At 43.6% G+C, this 21,880-nt stretch overlaps 3 protein-coding genes across 3 annotated transcripts; 1 reads left to right on the forward strand and 2 right to left on the reverse strand.

The window, feature by feature from the left end:
• Window positions 1-111: 111 nt before the first annotated feature.
• lin9 (lin-9 DREAM MuvB core complex component) lies at window positions 112-8,725 on the reverse strand. The gene is made up of 15 exons (XM_080490482.1): window positions 8,672-8,725; window positions 7,814-7,846; window positions 5,894-5,985; window positions 4,978-5,091; window positions 4,562-4,692; window positions 4,184-4,309; window positions 3,868-4,025; window positions 2,906-3,039; window positions 2,689-2,817; window positions 2,470-2,571; window positions 2,295-2,375; window positions 2,082-2,207; window positions 1,188-1,370; window positions 985-1,082; window positions 112-889 (listed from the first exon to the last, which is right to left on the reverse strand). Exons 1-15 carry the CDS (start codon window positions 8,700-8,702, stop codon window positions 784-786), a joined length of 1,644 nt encoding a protein of 547 aa, XP_080346608.1. The 5' UTR covers window positions 8,703-8,725; the 3' UTR covers window positions 112-783.
• A 1,258-nt stretch (window positions 8,726-9,983) lies between these two features.
• parp1 (poly (ADP-ribose) polymerase 1) lies at window positions 9,984-21,604 on the reverse strand. Its single transcript, XM_080490442.1, has 23 exons — window positions 21,348-21,604; window positions 20,028-20,196; window positions 19,418-19,536; window positions 19,109-19,323; window positions 17,366-17,456; window positions 17,165-17,281; window positions 16,689-16,865; window positions 16,417-16,579; window positions 16,181-16,321; window positions 15,860-16,099; window positions 15,683-15,748; window positions 15,463-15,595; window positions 13,987-14,182; window positions 13,764-13,892; window positions 13,550-13,633; window positions 12,860-12,982; window positions 12,624-12,752; window positions 12,437-12,535; window positions 12,176-12,328; window positions 11,819-11,946; window positions 11,672-11,733; window positions 11,366-11,480; window positions 9,984-10,694 (listed from the first exon to the last, which is right to left on the reverse strand). The coding sequence occupies exons 1-23, from the start codon at window positions 21,468-21,470 to the stop codon at window positions 10,613-10,615; spliced, it is 3,054 nt and encodes a 1,017-aa protein (XP_080346568.1). The 5' UTR covers window positions 21,471-21,604; the 3' UTR covers window positions 9,984-10,612.
• Window positions 17,947-19,047, forward strand: adorb1a (adenosine receptor B1a; the record flags this gene model as incomplete). The annotated part of the gene is made up of 1 exon (XM_080490433.1): window positions 17,947-19,047. One exon carries the CDS (start codon window positions 17,947-17,949, stop codon window positions 19,045-19,047), a length of 1,101 nt encoding a protein of 366 aa, XP_080346559.1.
• Window positions 21,605-21,880: the final 276 nt, after the last annotated feature.

Genomic DNA, 21,880 nt, shown 5'->3' on the forward strand with positions numbered 1-21,880 from the left:
GAAACCTGTATTTATTGTTTCAAATAAATAATAATGTAATAATGACTTAAAATGTTTGTCTGTTTTATGCGGATACAACTTGTTAATAAAAAAGGAGAATGGCCAAAAGCTTAGTTGCAACTTCTTTAATATAAAAAGACAAAAACATTTATATACAATTGCCCTGTGGCACTCTCATATACAACTTTACAAAACTGAAAAAGGATTTTCTCAAGGAAAGAACGATTGTTTTCAGGGTTAGTGATGCAGGCATTGAGTGTGTTTGCTTAGGGGTGCTCCACCTGTTATGAAAATATTGTTTCATAACCAAACACCTACTCAAAAATAAATAAATATGATCTATAAAACAGTGTGAATCAATGTTTGGCACGTTGAAGCTCGACATCATGAAATCAACAATTTCATAGTGTGGAGATCTGGATGGCTGCGTTAAAGAAAGACTGTTATAGACGTGCGTTCGGTTTGAGTGCACAAACATTTTTCAGACAATAAAATCGGGGGAGAGGGGACAAGGGGATAAAATATCCAAACTCCTCCCTCCCTTTATACCCAAGCTTTAGGAGTTTGGGCAGAACTGAGCTGCTTCTTTGAGATACAAACTCAGACCAAGTGAAACTGATCCACAACATGGACAGAAGCCATTTCTTTTTGCAGTTCTAACAGTTTCGGTGAAAGCACCATTTCCAAAGACTACATTAATGTACCACACCTGTGTGTGTGTGTGTGTGTGTGTGTGTGTGTGTGTGTGTGTGTGTGTGTGTGTGGTCAGGATGATGCAGATATTCAGATTGCATTGGTGTTATTGGCAGCAAACGCATGCAGGTTTCCCAGCTGACTAAGGCCACTCTGGATGTGTGCCACGTGGATCTCAACGTTATTCTGGAAGCAACTGGAGAGACAAAATAATGATTAATGTCAACACTTTCTCTTAGTTTAGCTTAAGCAAAGCTTGGGGTGTAGGTGAAAACATGGCAGGGTCGCTACCTGATGTTGGAGGGATCGATTGATGCCTTGATGTCATCAAGCGAGTCTGTGAGGGATTTGAATTCAAATGAATTCAGGTCTCCACTGTCTGCCAGACACTGAAACGAACCACCCAGTTACATAAACAACAGACGGTCAATCAAATCATCTTTCAATTGATTTGCTGGCAGAAATACAGCAGAACGAAAGCAGAAAGTCTTTACCCTGATCTGGATGAGCAGAGCTGTGAGGCGGGAGATGAGGTGTGTGAGGCTGGGGTTGGACAGACTCTGCTGTCCCTTGTTCAGGGCAGAGCTCATCTGCATCATCTGCTGGGCCTCTTCTTCACAACGCCGGCGCAGCTCTGTGGGATGGTCGGCTGGTACCATGCCCTGATCAGGGGCAAGCTGCACAGACACACGTCAGAGGTTGACCAGATGTTTCTGATACGAGTCCAAGTTACAATCACGTTTAAAACGGGTGTTTGCTGATGAAAACAAACACTTAATATAAATGAGGCCATGTTTACACGTACCTGGGTTTTTACAAAAATTTATATTTCCCCCTTTTCTAGAGAAAAAAAAAATTAATTTATAAGGACCCACACATACACCTGGTCCATAGCTACTATGAGCATGCCAAATCTGTAGGGGGCAGTGTAACGAGACGCATTAAGCCGTAATAGCCCATCAGAATCCTGGAAAAAAACATGACGTCACGAATCGCGCAAGTTATTTCCTGTTCAGTGATAATGACGCACGGCTCGTTTATCTGGCGCTATAAAGAGGCAGAGCTCCTCCTAAATGTGGCGGTAGAATAGAACTAAAATGTAGAAAGAAGCACCGATTTCACCGTATACATTTTCATCACTGCGGCCAAACTGTAAACACAAAGATGACGCCAATGATGCTTCTGTCTCATATAGTGACATCATTCTCTGTCTACCCCTCTTGAGATGCAATGTTTTTCCAAATCTTTATTGTGGCTGAAGTTTTCAGAAAACATCGTTTGTGGGTAAATGTAAGGCCCAAACACAGAGGAATATCAGTTTGTTTGTTTTTTTAAAATACCCGGGTACGTGTAAACGTGGCCTGAGACTAACGTATAACTGAACTTACTTCACAGCAGAACTGTTTCACTTCATGAAGGACCTTATTCAGGTCTTTATTGAGTTGGTCCAACTCAAGCACGGTGGTCGCATATCGCTTCTGAAAGTCTCGGTCAATCGGCATAGAGTATGATTTCTGAAAAAGCGCGAGACAAATAAGTTGCAAGGATAAAATAAAAATGCATCTAAAATCATAAAATCATTAAAATGTTGACGACTGTACCAGTTTTTCAGCCTCCGTGTTCATTTCTTTTAAGTGCTTGATGTGCTCTTTTTTGATCATGAGGATTTTGGAGAGCCTCGTCTGGTAATGGAGGGAGAAAAAAATACGCGTTGAAACACAGCATCAAGGTTTAGGTTCTTACTGTTGCATTTACCATCTGAAAGAAAGCACCAACCACTTGGACCAAGAATTTAACAGGAAATCCTCCCAGTGTTCCCTCCTCAGTACCGGGTAGTTTATTCCTCCAAGGTGACTGGCTGATGAGAGGGTCATTCTCCTGTTCATTAAAGCAGAAGGTGGTCGGCTGGGTGATGCATCGACATGAGCATGAACGATTCATACCAACAATAAATTGTTGCAGATGCACAGCACATGAGATGTAGCGGTGCAGTACCATGAGGACAGGTGTGGTAGCGGACGGGTACGGTCCTCTTGGAGGAGTCATGAGATTCTGTGTGTAGCGAGCCGACCGATGCTTCTGGGCAAAGGCTGAAATAGGCATGGTCTCATTGGGCTCATTGCTCTGGAAAACACAAAGAAATCAGATGTTTGAGAGAGCGATCTCACACGTTCGTAAATGGAAAGACACTCGGGGGTGAGAGACGGCCTACCAGGACTTCGTAATCAGGCACAGTGTGTGTTCCCAGGCCATTGCGGTCAAAGGTGACGCGATAGGTGGCGGCACTAGTGTCAACTGCATCAATCTGCCCCGTGAAAAGCCCATCATGGACACCTCGGAGCCGAGCTGCTCAACAGAAACACATTTCTTATCAAAATCCCTGATGAAAAACCAGGCCCTTCCCTCACATACTGAACAGTCCGACTCCCCCATCCACCGGCCTATTAGATAAGAAGACAAATAGCAAGATATGGCTTTAAATGAAGAAGCAGAGTGGAAACTATTAAATCCAATGAAGGCCCATTGAACAAAGAGAAATGTCCTCACCCAGATTGGAAAGAGATCAACATCACAGTGAGAAGGAAAATAAAGAAACAACTCAAAACAGATTAAAATGAAGGGCCTTGAATCTGTTTTTTTAAAAATTGCCAGCACTCTACAGCCCATCCTGTTGTTCCATGTTGGAAAGCTGCTTCACTGTCGTTTTTTTTGTAATTTTAGAAAAGCTAAAAGGCCAAAGGACCTCAGGGTCCACCAGGGTTCATAAAATAAAACAAAGTCTGACCATCAAGACATTTAAAACTGATTAAAAGGATCTTAAAAATCAATTCTGAAACACACCGGGAGCCAATGCAGCGATTATAAATCTGGTGTTAAGTTAACCCATCAAAAGATGTGTAGCTGAATTGTGGAGTAATGAGATACTATTTTGAGAGGAGAAAGCAGGGCACTGCAGTCATCAATACTGATAGAAAAAACATGTATCAGCATATTGGCGTTAGCCACAGAGAGAAACGGGTAACAGACTCTGGCTATATTCTTATGACAAAAATAAAATTCTATTTGTTTAACACGTGGAATAAAGCTCAGGTTTCTGACGTCAGTCTCGTTCTGGTTGAGCCGTGAAAAGTTCTGTAACATCCAGGATTGGATTGTTTATCTTAGCCATCTTACCAGTGACTTTAGTTCCTATGATGAGAGGCAGGGGGATTTCATCGGGAAGGTCTTTACAGCTCGACACGTCGGACAGTTTCCGCTGCTGCAGCAGGCGCATTTTCTGCCGCTTCTGTCGGAGAGCTGTTCGCTCTTCGGAGAAAAAAGCTGACGAACACCTGGATGGAGCAACAGTGTTGCACTATAAGAGCACTTTACATTGTTTTTATACAAAAAAAAAACGATTCGGTGAAATCGCTTCTGAAAGTCGAAGCGGGAAAACAAAGAAGACAAAAAAAATGCATGTAAGCACAAAGTGTAAAGATTCCGCTCGTACCGCCTGGGCTTTCCCATCAGTCTCCTGATTGTCCCCCACTCAACTCTCGTCAGCTTTCTTGTTTTCAGGTTGGGGAATGACTCTTTGAGACACAGGCAGAACTCATTGTCACCCTCGAAAAGTGGCCTGGAAAAAGACAAAGGCAAAGAGATTGCATGGAAACACTGAATCGCCCATTTAAAGCCACAATGTCAGAATTAGAAAGAAGCTCAATAAAAGTACACTGTTTTAACACCCGGGATGTCTGCTGTACCCACACATAGAGAGCAAAATGACGGTTTCCAACATTGTGATGAGCATGAAACGTGTGCAAATGTCATTTTCTTTCTTTAATTACTGTAGCTACTTGAGGAAAGTGAGTTTGGAGTGAGACTTTACCTGTCAATATTAGAGTAGAACCATTCATATATGCACCATTTGTGAGCTTTGGGCAGCTTTAGGAGGTTTCGTAGTCTGAGACCTATTTTCTGTGAAGCCTTTTTATCTGGTGACACGATATTAGAAAATTTCTGTGAAGAAGAAAAACAAACACACGTCAGCCTTAAAGATACATGGGCATGTATTCTCTAGAAAAGCACAAACACAATCTTTCTCATTTGAATTTCTCTCCTGAAAAGATCTGGAGATACATTGTAAATAATGATACGTTAAAATAAATGTTGCAGAAGTTAAAAAGGCTACTTCAGTCTTGGGAATGCAGGTCATACTAAGATTTAACTGCAGCTCCACAGAAACCGTCACGTTACAAGCGGTCATCAAAACCCTTAAGTTATGGCTTAGTGTACAGTCTCTACCTGTGGTGTGGTGCTGACCCTCTGACTCCTACGAGGGGATCTGGACGAGACACGCTGCTGAGGAGAGTCATCTTCATCCCGAAACAAACGACTTCTCTTTGAGCTTCGAGTGGGCTGAAAGGACAAGTGTAGTTTTAAATTGGATGTCGTATTGCGTTTAATTTCACCAGGCACCTGTATTAAGTTTGATACCGAAAAAAAAAACAACAACCTTGCAATGTCTAAAGTATTGTGAATATAATGTAGAGGTCAGTGTGTTATAGGTGAGCAACTGCTGCTAGAATATACCAAATCATTGCCCATTAAAAGAAACAAACAAAAAAAAAAACTGGCTACGTTTTCGGTTCAGCAGAATAAAAACATGAATTGCTTTCGGGATACAAAAACCCATTCATGCACACATCAGTGTCATGCAAGGAGCATGCACATCACCGAAACTAAGCTGGTTTTCAGTAGTTTGTCCAAAGACACTTTGACAGGGGAGCTAAACCTCCAATCTTGGGATAAGAAGGCAACCAATTGTATTGATTGAGGCAAAGCCGCACAGTAAAAGAGGGCCGCTTCTAATCAATCAATAATGCCATAAGTAGTCCAAACGATTTACACAAAGTCAGATAATATTCAGACAAACATCTGCAAGGTAGGTTTTTCTAATACTAAAACGAAGGATTTACAAGGATGATGAAAATGTCCCCCTTCTAGAGCACAGACATCTTTTACACCGTTTTATCCAACTGAGGGTCTCTATGGTGACTACAAGAAAAGTAGGGTATACCCTGATGCAGACATGTCTGTTTTTAGACCGTGGGATGAAACTTGAGTGCCATATTCAGGTCTACCTTTCATAATGTGCTTCCCTTACTACTGCTTTCCTTTCTGAGTTTTAAAAATCCATCAGTAGCTGCATGTCTCTTACCGTGTCCATCGTGACCGAGGAATGTCGTCCCCTGGTGTTGTGAGCTCTGGGGAAGCTGTTTTTTTCATTTAGAGTGTTGGACAAACTGCCCTCTGTAAAACAACCACTACATTAATGCATAATAATGCACGTTCAAAAACAAAAGCAACATCCCAGTGTCTGAAATCACAAAAGATGGAAAACACTGATAATTGCCATCATTCATAATCAATTCTTTATGCCAATATTGAGCAAAATAGCACATAAACACCAATAAAATATTCATTCCAACTGCTTAACAGATGCAGTGGCGTGTCACTTTAGGACATGCTTTACTCTTTGGCCCTTTTTAAGGCTAAATTATTTAATTATCTCGAGTCCAAATAGGATCTGACTTTGTTAGTTTTCCCAGCTTGTTGTTCTTTGATCCTTTTTTAATTTTTTATTACGGTAATGTTTATTGATGAGGAGGATTTCATTTAAACTCCCTGGGTTTCTTTCCTTTCCTGCAAAGTTAGGATTATTTCTTGTAATTCTGTATAATTCCAAATAAATAAATACATTTATAAATATATAAATAAAGAAACAAACAGACAAGAATTCAGAAATTGCATGTCGGTTAGCACAAGTTTACAGTGGCTGCTGATGAGTAAATAGTCATTCATATTCATACATTTACCCTTTTATTCTGCCTTGACAGTGTTCAGTCTGGCACAAGACTGTCAGAGGTTTACATTCAGGTAAATAATTATTTTGAGGGAGTACTTTACAATGATGATGAAAGATGATCTAAATCGTCTGCTCTTCTCACGTATGCCAGCACTCCAGCAATCAACAACTTAAAGATATCACATATGTTCAGTTAAACCACTTATGAGTTAATACTACAACCTTTGTAGACGCAAAAGTGATTGGAAAACTGCATCACATTTGAATGTAGAAACCCAACTAAATAAGTGTCCAGTAAATGTATATCTTTCTTCTGTGTCCTTATTCTTATTATTAGACTATTACTCTGCTATTCTATTCTATGTCCCTAAAGATACATTCATACAATAAAGTGACTGTATGAATGACTTTGCACTGGAAAGAACTTTGATCTGTTTGTAAAGTTATTTTGTCAGAGCAGAAATACAGTACATACACAAACAGAAGTATCAGCAACAGATTAATACCACCCAAGTGCACTACAGATCGCCACAGGAGGTTGTTCGTTCCTGCGGGCCAGAAGACAACATAGCTATCCTTGTAAATAGTGTTTGTTGTGTTTTTCTTTTAATTTTATTCTTTTATGCTTATACTAGTCACTATTTAGCCCTGCATATATATTAATATTACTTATTTTTGATTCTGTCATGAATATTTTCATAAGCTTCTATTCTATTTAACAGCAGAAACTGAATATGTGTAAATTACTGCTGAACACTCAATTCTGTAAATACTACTGCTACTCTGTGTATTCACCCCCCATATGTGTCTTCTGCAGTTCCGTGTGTATATATACATATATATATTTAATTACTTACTTAGATATGAAGTCTATTTTCTTGTGTGCCACTACCCTAACTATAGCTAGTTGTGCAATGTGCTGTTGTGACAACGACTTTCCATCGCGATTAATAAAGCCTGATCTAATCTAATCTAATCTATTCTGTGTGGAGCAACACTACAAAGAACTCCCCCTCTAGAATAAATGAGGTATTTCTATTCAATCTATTCCATGAGCAATCTGACACTTACTGCATTGTATCATCCAAAAAGTACATTATTGTCAACATATTTTAGGTATATTTTATAAAATAACAGCTTGCCTATTCATATTTATGTGACAATATACAAGCAAAATGCAAGCTGCACTTAAATTGGCCAAGATCATTATATATGACGGGGTCCATATGTGTAATTAAAGCTTAATCAAGGGTAAATAAGCTGTGTTCATACCTTTCAAACTGACAAGTGCCTCTGCTGAAGAGCCTGAGGGACACAAATTGCACTACATCAGTAAACATTATTAAACATTTGTCCTACGAAAACACATGATCGAATAGGGAATAAAGACGAAAGCTCGTTTGTGATACAGTTAAACTATAAGGTATATAAGACAGCGTGGGAGTAAACATTGCCAGCAGTCAGGTGGAGTAACCGGAGAGACAGGCAGCTAACGCAGCCGGTGAGGCCTTTACCCTCAATGTGAGCTGTCATCAGCTGGACAGATCGCTTCAAACAAACGAGCCCCAGCCAGCAAACACACGTTACAAAGCCACCGATTACATGTAATCCCACTAGCAATCTTCACGTCGACTCCTTGCACAGAGATACTACTTTCTCTTCGCCGGTTTCTCGCAGCACATAACGGCGTAGCGCTGACCGGCGCTAGCGATCGTTAAATACGTAAAAACTGTCAAACTGGAAGAAGAAGAAAAAAAAAAAAAAAAACTACGTCCAGGTAAACTGTGAAAGCTAGCTGGTGTCTAGTGGGGCCGCGGTGGTTATTTTATTGTTGTTGCGGACGCTGTGGGGTTAGCAGACATTAGCTCGGGGCTCAGCTAACGTTATTTGTTTACGCAGAAGTAACTTTAACCAACATTAGCTTTGGTTAGCCTCCGGTGCTAACGAGCGTTAGCCGACTTGGACACACCGGTCTCCCTCCCTCCGCGTTCATTTATGAAGTCAATCCCGAACCTCTTCGTCCCCCCCACTTGGACAGTGACGATGGCGCTCGCTAATTGTGTGTTTCGTCACTACTAAACTCGTCCTTATCTCGGAGAGCAAACTCCTTGAATTCGTGTTGTTACTCACTCTCGTCTAACAGCTGGTCCATCTCCGCCATCTTGAATTAGCCGCGCCGCTTTTTCAAAGACCTTGTCAGGATGCATTCTGGGTCGGGACGCCGTCTGGAGGGCGATTTGAGAAATAAAAACACTACAATTCGCTCAAAATACCACTTTATCTTTGCACTACACCGACAAATACGCTCAACTACAAACCAAACTTTTCCATAAATGTTTGGGAAACGTTTAATAGGAGGGAGAGTGCGGGTGATAGGCAGAGTCCATTGTTTTATGAGAAGCTGCTATACCGGCTCCATAATTTATTCCTTTTAAGTTTTAGTCACATGTCAGGTTAAATTTATTATTTTAAAGGTAGTGTGTCATTGAAAAGCCTATACATTTACAGAGGAACGTATTTTTTACCCGTTAATACACGCTACCAATAATGAGGACATAGAAATAACACCAAAACTCAATTTATGAAATCCAAGGCCTTTCAGTGGCGTTTGCATGTTCTCCCCGTGCATGTGTGGGTTTTCCTCCAGATACAAGTAGCTTTACGAATGCAATTCACCTGCTCTCTCAATATCTTCATAAACCAGCTACCTTTACATTTATGAGTTACCTTATAGGGAGTTTGCATGTTCTTTCTGTACATGCATGGTTTTTCTGCCTGTTTTCTCCTACAGTCCAACAACATTCAGTCACTGTAAAATGCCATATACTCTTGACTATCTCTATTTTCCAGCAACAACCTTCATTGGATAAAGTGGTATAGAAGATGGATGGACGTTGCCGTCGAGCTCCGTCACATTCACTTCCAGTATACCAAGTAAAATATCAAGTACTGTATTTTCTTTGTATATGTAAATGTGTATTTACTGTGAATAATCACACAATTCAAGCAAATAGTTGGTAAATATACTATGCACCTGTGACAGATCATAACACGTTTCCATTTTTGTTGGTAGTCCGAGTATCGGATATTTTTCCTTTCACACTCACACTCAAAACAAGAATATCTTTGGTTCAAATACTGGTCGGACCTTTCTGTGTGGAGTTTGCATGTTCTCTCCATGTGTGGGTTTTCTGAGTATTCCAGTTCCATACTACCGTTCAAAAACATTCATGCGAGGTTAACTGGTGATCCAAAATTGCCCCCTGGTGTAAATGTGAGTGTGTGTGGTTGTGTGTCCTGTGATGAACCAGTGACTTGCCCATTGTTAGTTTGGATCGGCTCCAACGCCTCTGTACAGAATGAAGTAGTATAGAAGAAGGATGAATTGTCAGATTGAAATCAACCTCTATAAAATAAAATAACTCAGCATGGAGACATTATTCAGCCCGGTCCATGTTTTATTTTGTCTGAGGTAAGCCAGAAAGACGAGAAAGTGTCAACATAGCATTTCAATGCAATCGTGTCCTTGACAGAATACTCTGCACAAACACATTCATTTTTTTATTCATGCAAGGAAGACCGTGTGAGATAGAAACAACATAACAAATATGTACATGTCAAACTGTTTACAGTATGATCACACTGAATTTTAGTGGGACCTGGCAGGATAGAAACACTTGCACATTCTAAACTTGTAGTACTATGCCGTATGACCTACAGTATAAAGAACACAAAGAAACATAAAGCTACTAATATTTTTCTGGAGTTTATCCCCCAACCTTGATTGGATATAGTAGTATGAAGTGGGCAAGTACTGTGTTGAGAGCTGTAACTTTCAGGCATCTGAATGAGTCAGAAGTGTTTTTTTTGAATTCCCAACCAAATGTATTAAGCAAGAAAAACTAGCTCCTACTACAAAACCTGATCAACAATACGATAAAGTGACTTCAGATTTCCAATGTCCATTGCAAAGAGTGGTATACCATCACTACTTCACCAAACCTTTATTTTTCAAAGAGTTTAAGCCCAGGCATTGGAGGCAACAGAGGTCTTTTCTTGTCTTAGTCCCTCTCACCACAGGGATGTCTGGTAGTTGAACTTGATCTTCAGGAGATACTTCATATTTATCTGTGCCACATCATACACAATGTACCTGAAGGAGCAGTGGTTGAGGAAATCAGATGACAAAGATGATAAACAGCAAAAAAAAAAAAAGTTAGAACGTGTGAAACAGGTTTGGTGCCATCAATCAAGCTCCTCCCTTGTAGAACCAGCTCCCATTAACTGTTCAGGAAGCGAAAACAGTCTAAAGATCAGGTTTAATACTTTTCTATTTGATGAAGCTCAGAATTAAGGCTGGACTGTTTTTTCTCGTGAAGCTGCTATAGGTTTGAGACTGCTGCGAGACCATATTCAATGTCCCTTCTGCCTTTGTTTTGTATACATACAATTATAACTTTCTGTAGCTTCCTGTAAGATCTTTCGCGGTGAAGCTTTAAGTTTTGTGATCTGTGCTTTCTACTTCTCATCACGTCTGCAACCTGATGTCAACTTGTTTGATTGTTGCTCTCTGTCCGGTTTTTTACGGTCTTAAAATCTCCACTATTCACTGTTTTCACTGCAAGCTAAAAGCTGCCACCCATCAGATTTGATCTGTTATTGCAATGGCTATCCAACCTTTTATGCAACTAACTTCTGATTTTCTTTAAACTTTTGCTGTTACATTCTAATGAATAGAATTTTGTTCAAAAGCAGGAATAAACTTAAGTATTTAGAAAAAAAATGATTAAACTCTCAAACAAAAATATCTTAGTTAAAGGATACTCGTTGTAGAGTAGACTAGTGTCGTCAATGTTGGTGTGGACTCCTTTTCCCAGAGGCACCTGTACCCCGTCCAAAGCAACTGAGGCGCCTGGATCAGGAGCAGTTCGACCCAAACCTAAACAGAAGAGAGAGAAAATACAACTGGTTACGGAGCGAAAGGCCCCAACAATGGCAAAATAAGCTTAAATGATCAAAATCCAAAAAGTCTAAGATAAAAATGGCTTTTATGTATTGATGCAACTCCAACTACACCGACCATAACGCAAAACATTTCAGCAAGACGTAGGGTATATTGAAGTGTCTCACCTTTAACACTGTGTTTGCCTTTCGGTAGTTTTGTAATATGAGAAGCCTTCTTCAGCTCGTGCCTGCATTTTAACAAACGGGGAAATAAATTCATTCACAGAACGCGGATGGTTCATATCCATCAGAAGATCTCCGACTGTCACTCACATGTTGCCCAGGGCGACTTCAGCCAGCAGTAAGAGACCAACCGGGTCTGACTGGGAGGTGTGACAGTAGTTGGCACTCTTCGACACCATGTCAGCAAAGTACACACCTTTACCGAACATGTAACCCGTCTGCAAAATAAAAGGAAGATTAAAAAGGGCAATATGTAGCAAAAAACAAACTGTTTTATTTCAACAAAACTTAATGTCTGGAAAAATCTAAATATGCAATAATGAATGGTGGATGCTTACTATAGCCTCTGTCACTCATGAGCATCATCACCCTCATTCCTACCCAGGAAATCATACCCAGCATACAACTGTGCATCTTCATCTTGACGCGGCCACTAATCCAACTCACCACTGGGGCCTCTGGCGGGGCAATACGAAGACCCTGAGACAGAATACCAGCGTAGTTTGTGGCGCGCGAGCCGTGCCACAACAACTGGCGATTGTGGAGCTCCTCGAACGGGCGGAACCGCTGATGTTCTCCCTCCCGGACAATCTTAAAGATCTAAAAGACGCGAAAGATTCAGCAAACAAGGCGAAAATGATATAAATTGCACAAGAGAAACATTCTTGTAAGAGAATTCGATTTAATGAAACCGAGGACGTGACTCACTTCTTGTACTTCCAGTGTGTACGTGTTGTGTGTAGCAGCGTGGGTGTTCTTAACGTATTGCTCGATGACCTCAGCCTCGTTGGAAGTCTTGTCAACAACCTGTTCAACAGCAAATACATCAAATGCTCATTTTGATGCAACTCCCAGTCACGATCGTCTGCAGTTGTGAGAAGGCCGCGGTGCTTACCTCGATTTTAGTTTTGAGTTTCTCATAGTTGATGTCGATGGGGTCATTCTTGTCGTCAAGGGCTCCTCCCCTCAGCAAGCTGTACGCCACTTCAATGTCCAACAAGTTGTCCAACATCTGGACTTTAGCCTGTAAGATGGCACGTGTGTGATATATTATTAAAGCGTTTCAAGTAAATTCTGAAACGAGATTATTAACATTATGGAGCGAGGGGGACAGAATGTGTGCGCCCTTACCTGGATGTAGTCCAGGCTGTTGAGTAGTGGGGGCTTCTTCATGCCAAAGTCATGCGGTATCAGAGTGTAGAAGCGATTGGAGAGATCCAGGATCTGCGCTTCGGGCACACAAGCCGACACGGCCTACAACAAGCACATGATTAAATCACAGGTCACTGCCAATTCAAGGACGATGCACTGTGCTATTGAAACCAAAAGGCACAAAAATCTATTTTAAATTCAAATGAATGAGTCTAGAAACGTCATTTATTAGTAAGTAAATGAGTGGTAAAGAACGGAAAGAAGTCATTAAACACAGATATTTGTTCTTATAGTAAATAATGTAAGTGCTTCTATTGCGTCAAAATGCAACTAATGTTAAAAATAAATAAAATTACTTCTTACAAGATATATTTTATTAGGAACCTTAAAAAGAAAAGAAAAAGATCTTAAAAAATTTTTTCATAAACATTAATTATCATTAATATTTATGATTATGTCATGACCAGGTTAACTTTAACAGATTTAAAATGAACTCTGTTTTTTTTTTCCTTCAAGCAAAAATAACAAAAAAAGGTTCAAATTCATCAATCTACCACAGACAGAACGCCTAGAAGGTTGAAATATTAATGTATGTGACACTGTTCTGCAAAAAGAAATTAAGAGGTGAACACAAAAAGAAAATCAAATTGTTGGTAGCTCATCACGGACCTGCTGGACTTCGGTGAGCAGAGAGTAAGCACTCTGGATTTGCCTCTTGCTCAGCTTGCCAAGGGGCATCTTCTGGAGGTCAATCTGAAGGTGGAAAAATATATAAAGGGAAATGATCTCGTCAGGCACCAGGTCAGCTCATTTTAACACAATTTCCCCATAAATATGAACCGAAAAGAATTTATTCAGATCTGCCAACCATGTTCTTTCTTACCTCAAACTCTACCATGGCCTTCTTCATGCTCTCCACGTCGAAGATCATCTTGATGAGTTCCTGGACGGGTTTTTCGAGCTTGGAATTGGTGCCAGCGGAGGCCGTCAGGTTCTTCACTGCCTCCTCATCCTGTACAAAAACACCAGCGTGACCATCAAAGCCGAACCTCCGTCAGGCACCGGAAAAAGAAAACCCCATTTGTCCTGTGCAGACGTGCGCCTACCTGTCCATAGTCGATCTCCAGTGGGTAGAATTTATTGGGATATTTGGTGAAGTTGGAGTCGCCCCAGTCGTTGCCCGTCTTCTCCTTGTAAAGGCCAAGGAATTTATCCAGGGCTAACTTCTTGTCGTAGAATTTGATCATCTTGTTGCCCCCGATTGTGGTCCCCACTCTACCCCAGGACCTGAATACCCAGTACCTGCGAGCGCGTGAGCGAGTAAAAAACGTTGACAGAGAAACATAGCAAATGACAAAATCAGTACCGTATTTTCACGACTATAAGGCGCACATAAAAGTCTTAGATTTTCTTCAAAATGTGCGGCGCGCCCTATGGTGCAGTGCGCCCTATGTGTGTGTTGTTGTTGTAAAGCGGACGTAGTAGTGAACACCATGAGAACGTTAAAGGGGGAAGTGTGGGCGTGGATTGTATATAAATGAACGGGTATGTGCGTTATGCAGAACATCGTTGTTTTAACAACCCTGAAAATGGAGAAGAGACACGCTTATGAAGCACAGTTTAAACTGAAGGCCATCAGCTACGCGGAGGAACATGGAAATCGAGCAGCCGCGAGAGAATTTAAGATTAATGAATCGATGGTTCGCAAGTGGAGGAAGCTGGAAAACGAGCTCCGACAGGTGAAGAAGACGCAGCTGAGTTTCCGCGGACATAAGGCGAGGTGGCCCGAGTTGGAGGAAAGACTCGAGCAGTGGATCATCGCACAAAGAACGAGTGGGAGAAGCGTTTCCACGGTCACCATTCGACTAAAAGCAGTAACGCTAGCAGAAGAAATGAAAATTGAACATTTCCGCTGGACATCGGTGTGAACCGGCCGTTCAAAGTAAGGCTGCGAGCGGCGTGGGAGCGATGGATGACCGATGGAGACCACAGTTTCACTAAGAGTGGAAGGCAGCGCCGGGCGAGTTACGCCACAATTTGCAAATGGATTGTAGATGCTTGGGCTAGCGTGTCTGCTGGCACTGTTGTTCGAGCTTTCGCAAAAGCCGGCATCATTTGCAAGGAGCCGCACGGCACGGAAAGTGACTCTGACAGTGAAGAACAGGAACCTGGTATGTTTGATGGAGATTTAGCGCAGCTGTTCAATTCAGAAACAGAGGATGAGGAGTTCGATGGGTTTGATTGATGACGATTACAGGTAAAAAAAATGTTAGTACTTTGTAATCAATACTTAAATAAAGCACAACCAAACTCAGTTTTGCTCCCGCTCTATTTTTAAATACGCACACTTGTATGCTTGTGTGCGTGTGTTGTTGTAATGCGGACACCATGAGAACGTTAAAGGGGGAAGTGTGGGCATGGAACCCGCGCCCTATGAGCAGGTGCGCCATATGTGTGTGTTAAATGCAGTAATGGCACACATAACTGAGACTGCGCCTTTTAGTACGGTGCGCCTTTTGGTCGTGAAAATACGGTACTTTAAACAAGCTTATGTTCAGAATCCTAAAGAGAAGTGGACGTACTGTTTCTGTATGTCATCCTCCAGCAGCTGGAGTTTATAGTAGGAGTTAGTTCCCCTCACGATGTCCACCAAACCCAGGGTAGCACTGTACATCTTCCCATGCTGCTCCAGGACGTGGGCGCTGTTCTCCAGACCTACAGAATCGAAACAGTCAATGTGAGGTGGGGAAAAATAAAACAAAAACAAAGGGAGAAACAGGACTGTTTCCACATCATGAATACCTGAGTCCGGATCGACAGCCGCTCCACCTTTTACAGTCAGCTTCATTTTCTTGGCTTTACTCCCGCCTGTGATGAGGATGAGGCAGATTACGTTTCTGAGTGTACATTGAACAAGAGTCCCATTTTGATGCTCGCTTGGCAGCAACATTTCGTATTAGTTTTGCCCCGACCAGTTACCTTCCTCCTCCTTCACCCGTCCAGTGCTTTTGGCTGCCAGCGCTCCGGATTTGGACGCTGCGGTTGGAGCCGGAGGCTCCGCCTTGACCTGTGCACCCCATGGGGAGATGGCGTGCAGCGAGACCAGCTCCTGCAGGGGTTTGCCTGATGACTTGGCGTCCGTTAGGAAATCCTCCGAAACCACACGCACGCCGGCATCCCTCACTTCCTCCATCTTCTTATTGAGCTTCTCCACTTCCTCTGTGAGAGCATCGAGGGGGAAACGTTACACGACCGCCTTGAAGACATAAAGCGAAGTTGCTCGATTGGATCGCCTCTCACTTTTGGTGCTGAGGCACAAAGATGCCTTGTTGGCCGCAGTGGTAATCTTCCCACCGAGCTCCTCGACGGCAGCCTTCAGCTCATCTTTGTTCTTGGCCAGCTTGCCCACAGACAGCAGCTTCATACCAGTGAGAGGTTTACCTGTGTTTGGAATGTGACAAAATGTGCTAAAGCTCAAGGGGTATGGATACTTTCGCAAGCCGCTGCTTTAACACCCTCCGTCAGGTATCTCTCACCTGAAGGGGCTCCCTCTGGGAGTCGCTCCGTCGGGGCCGTGGACGCACTCGCCAACGGTTCGGCTTTGGCTTCAGTCGAGGTTTGAGTCGGAGCTTCTCTGGGGTACACTCTGCTCTGATGCTTGAACTTGAACTTTTTCAGGAAAGGAATTTCATGGAATTCCTTGAATAACAAAGAGATCAACGAAAGAAGTTACGTTGAATCAAAACACTCGAAGCACAAGATATTACCGTTTTCTGTAAAGATGAAACGAAGACACGAAGAGACCGACCTTGGGGACGACCCAGTCTTTGCGTAGGGGCGTTCTGATCTTGAACACGCACTTTGTCCAGGCTGAAATATCTCCCGTACAGTAATAGGCGTCGCCTTTAAACACCAGCTGGCCTGTGCACACCTTACAGGGCTCAAGAGCACCGAAGGCCATGCCGTCTGCCAGGCTGTCCACCACCTGACAACCAAACGCAAGAGTCAAGCTGCTCAGTGCAAAAATCACAATTCCAGTTAAATACAGTGTCAAATTTATACAGCAAATCTACACATCCACAATGGACACGTGGACTTTTACCCTACAGTTCATTTTCTAGCACTGAATCCAATTTGAATGCTTTCATAACGTACAACAATGCAACAGAAATCCTCAACGACGCTACGCGTGGAAGTAAATTATTATTGTTGCGGAATCTCTTGTCAACTTTAATTTTATCCAAGCTGCCAGAATGTGGAGGAAAGAAGAAAAGAGCCTCTTACGTTGGACTCTCCGGAAGGAACCTCCTGCACGTTGGCAATCAGCAGCTCCTTCATGTCATTGACGGAGCAAAATTTCTTCAGCTTGTCTTTGATTCCCCAAATCAGCTGGCTTTGAACCTGCACAAGCCGCACGAGAACCGTGAAGAGCAGGATCGCCGCGGACTCGGAATGTTCGCACCGAAAAAGAGACGACGGGAGTACCTTCATCTGCTCTTCAAGCTTTTTCGTCTCTTCGTCTTCCTCTTTCTTCCGTTTCTTCGAGGGTCCGTCCAGGTCGTCGGGTTTCTGCTTGCTGGTGAGAGAAAACGAGGGGTTTGATCCCGGGATGATTCAGCGGGAAACCAAAAAGGTGACAAAACAGCCAAATGAATTTCCTAAACGAGGCACACTGGACGAGGTAAACCATCCTGTGTGCGACACCTTCATCCACTAATTAGATAATGAAACACACACCAACAGGCTGAGACATGTCCACACAGTCCCAGGTTCTGGATCACACTCTCACTCCATCAAGAGAATTAAATGAAGGTTCCCAGGAGAGCACACACATTTCAGTTAATGACCACCCAGAAGGACTTTTTTATTTTTAATTTTTTATAAACAAAATCTCTGATCCGGTAACGAGGGGAATGACGAGGGCTTTATAAACGACGTGGTCTAGATTAGTTCAGACAGAAGCGAGTCCATGTGTCGGGGTAACGCTGATTAGCCTCTCACGTCGCCGAACAACCTTTTTCTAACCAGATGCAAACAGCTGACTGCAGCGACTCTTTAGGTCAGTGATGGAGGAGGCGCCGCACACTCTGCAGGACACTAGCAACTCTTCGCACCTGTTTCCCAGCTTCGTGCAGTCGATGCAAAACCTCTCAGCGCTTGCCGGCTCCAAAGCCGCCGCCTCCTCTTCTCCCCCCGTCTCAACAGACGTGGTCATCTCCCCCAACGTGGCCTACATGACGGCCGAGCTCGTCATCGCGTTTCTCTCCGCCGGCGGAAACTTGTTGGTTTGCGCCGCGGTGGGCGTCAACCGCAAGCTCCGCAGTAATGTCACCAACTACTTCCTGGTCTCGCTCGCCGCCGCCGACATCTGCGTGGGAGTGATCGCCATCCCCTGCGCCATCATGACCGACGTCGGCTTGCCGCGCCACAACTTTTACCTGTGCCTGCTGATGCTCAGCGTGTTGATAATGTTCACGCAGAGCTCCATCTTCAGCCTGCTGGCCGTAGCCGTGGAGCGCTACGTCGCCATTTTCATGCCCTTCCGCTACCAGGTCCTGATGACGCCCCGCAACGCCGTGCTGGTGATCCTCGCCACGTGGCTCCTCGCCTTCCTCATCGGGCTGGTGCCTCTGATGGGGTGGCACAAGACTCCGCCCGATTCAGGCCAGTGCTTCTTCGTGCTGGTGGTGGACATGACCTACATGGTTTACTTCAACTTCTTTGCGTGCGTGCTCGCGCCGCTGGTCATCATGTTCCTCATCTACGCCCAGATCTTCGTCACGGTCAAGCGGCAGGTGAGGCGCATCGCGTCGGAGCAGGGCGGTCGAGGCGAGCGGTCGATGAGGGCTGCGGCCAGCATGCGGCGGGAGATGAAGACGGCAATGTCTCTCTTTCTGGTTCTCTTCCTCTTCACCGTGTGCTGGATCCCGCTCCACATCATCAACTGCTTCCTGCTGCTCTGCCCGCGCTGCTACGTGCCGCTCGAGCTGCTGCTCGCCGCCATCATCCTGTCGCACGCCAACTCTGCGGTCAACCCCTTCCTGTACGCGTTCACGATGACGGCTTTCAGGGACACGTTCAAGGCCATTTTCTTGTGCTGCAGGACCATGAGAGCCGGGGTGGTGGCGCCCGGCGGTACCGCTGCTCAAAATGAGCAGCAGCCCTGACCGGCCGGAAGCTGAAAATTAGAATAGACGCAATAAATCCCCGTCCCATCGCCCCTCTCACCCTTCAGATTTGATGACAGGGAGCCGCTTCTTCAGCTCTTCCTTGTCTTCTGCTCGCAGCGCGTTGAAGCCCTTCAGCTGGGCGCCGCTGTACTCGGGCTTGAAGAGCAGCTCCTCCCGACGGCTCACGAAACACGCCGTGTGGTACCAGCGGTCGATCAGGCCCAGCTGAGGCTTCTCGGGGTCCACAGATTTCTTGGACACGCGGATCTGATCCTGAGGGAGACGTTCAAAAGGTCACCGGCCAGTTAACTATTTACCTTCCAAGGCCCATGAAATTATAAAAACGGTCCGAAAAGCTGCGGCAAACCTTTTCTATTTTCTGATCACAGCCTTTGCAGGTGCTGCGGTTCGACTTGGCGTATTCCACCGCAAAGTCGTTCCTTGTCTTCTCTCCTCCTGCGCCGCCGCTCTTCTGCTCAGCTTTTCCTACAACAGAGAATAATTCATTGTCCTAATATGTTAGGAAGTCAATGTTCCGCCTGATTCAATCCAGTGACAATTAATAAAACCTCACAAAATTAAAATAATCACCACAACTGAGCGATGAAATGAGAAATTGATCCGTTTTTATTCTAGTGCTTTAGAGCAAGAAGGTCCTGATCAGGATTAAATTCTGTTGTGTGTGGACTTTGCATGTTCTCCCGGTGTGTGCAAGGATTTTCCTCTGGTTTCCTTCCACAGCTAAAAAAAACTCCAACATCTATTTGAGATTAATTTGTGATCCTAAATGTGAAGAAAACCGGTTATTAAGAGTCTACAACATAAAGGTTTGTTTTTCCACTGATAAAGCGAGCCAGTCATCGTTTATGATTGCACAATATTACAGATTGTGTTTACTTGGATATAAATCAACAATCAGAGGCTTGTCAAGATGAACCGTTTCCACCAGACAGTGACAGAATGTGACGATCACCGACCCGCTGTCACGCCGTCGCCGTCGCCCTCGATGGCCTTTTTGACCTTCTGCTGGTCCTCCCAGCGCAGAACGGAAAACCCCGCGATGTCGGCGCTGGACTGGACGGCCGCTCGCTGCCAGAAGCAGGAGAAGTGGTGCCAGTGAGGAACCTTCCCGTCAAACATGGGCGACTGGAAGACAAGAGAGCAAACAAGAGAGATGCAGCGTTCACAGGGACATTCAACATGCTGTGATAAGATTGTCTCGCTGTATTTAATTAAAAATGGCATAACTTTATGACTGCGTGTCAGGAACGAGCAGAAAACGATGAGCTACAGGATGATGGACAATTTGTGAGAAAGAAGTTCTGCTTCAACTGGGTGATTTTTATTTGTTTGAAGGCCTTTTTTTGTTTTTCCTAGCAGGATCTCCAATATTATGAAACCGTAAATAACCTACATTACAAATGAATGAATGGTTTACTTCAGGTCGCAGTTTCACGCATAGAAAATAAATACTCATCATATTACCTAACCAAGAAAAGGAAAAAGGCTGAAGTGTGTGGCTCATTTATGCGTATCTGATAAATTCTATGGATTGACTTGAAATATGTACAACTTACAGACAGAAACTCAAAACAACAAAGTTAGATAAGAATCCCATAAGTAATAATATTCACTTTCTCCCACCATCAGTCTGAACTGTAACTCTTCATCAAACAGGGCATGCATTTAAATATGTAATATGTGTTTACATTTACTATTGAGAGTTTTCATACTAAATCAATTTCACTGAGATTATACATAATGGGACTGTTGTTGAAGCTTGATCACAGGTTTTTTTTATGTGGTGAACCGTAAAATGTTTATTCTCTGCATGCTGCTACTTTCTTTAAGATATTGATTGGAGGAGACAGGGTCAGCAGGGCCAGCAGGGCCAGCCCATCTGGAGCAGCTCCACAAGCCATGAGTAAGACAAAAATAAGCAGCTTTCCCGTCACTTTATTGGGCCGTTGCTGTGATTGCTCCTCCGCTGCAGCAACGACTGCCTCCGATCACACGCATCTGCCCTGCGTGGAGAGAGAAAAGTGTGCAGGAGCCACTTCAATGAATGGACCACGTTCAGAAAAGCTCGACGGCTCTTTGTGGAGTCGAACAGACAATGCCAGCCTCGATCGGGGCCTTATTCAGCACAGAGAGTCCCGCAACACGAGCCGCATAGATTTAACCCGCAGCCGGCTGCAGACACTCAGTCTAAAAATGGGACAATCTTCAAAAATCTGACGAGCAGTGTGTTATTGAGCTATCTGGGCGCGAGGGAGCTTCCGTCCTGCACACGGTACCTGCACCATGATGGCCATCCTCAGGGAGCTCTGGGCGATGTTTTCTTTACATTTCTTGCACGAAGCGCGGCCGCTCTTTGCGTACTCCGCCTTGTAGAGTTTATCCTCCTGCGAATCTGCCATGGTTTGCTCTTGAAAGAGTGCAAAACGACGCGGACCGAGAAGCGAAGTGAACTTTCCTCGAGCCACAACAATCAGCACGCAGACGGGGAGCAGCCAGAGCCGAGAGGGAAGAAGAGCGCGGGAAGACCTCTCACTCTGACGTCGTTTCCTCACACCAGCAGACGCTCGAGCTCTGGGACTTTTTTGGGTTCCTCTGTAGCGCCTGTCTGGAGCTATCTAAAAAATTAAATGGAGAGCATATTTCATCATATTATTATCTTTTTATTTTCTTAACATTTTGTAGCTTTATTTAAATACCTTACTTATTTTCATGAAAACTTTCCGGGCTAAAATTGTTAAAATGGAAAAAAAAAAAAAAAAGTAGCCAAAATGAACAAAAGCAGGTCAAACTTAAAAAAAAAAAAAAAGAT

The sequence above is a fragment of the Lipophrys pholis genome, assembly GCF_963383615.2.
Source record: "Lipophrys pholis genome assembly, chromosome: 21".
Classification (NCBI taxonomy): Eukaryota; Metazoa; Chordata; class Actinopteri; order Blenniiformes; family Blenniidae; genus Lipophrys; species Lipophrys pholis.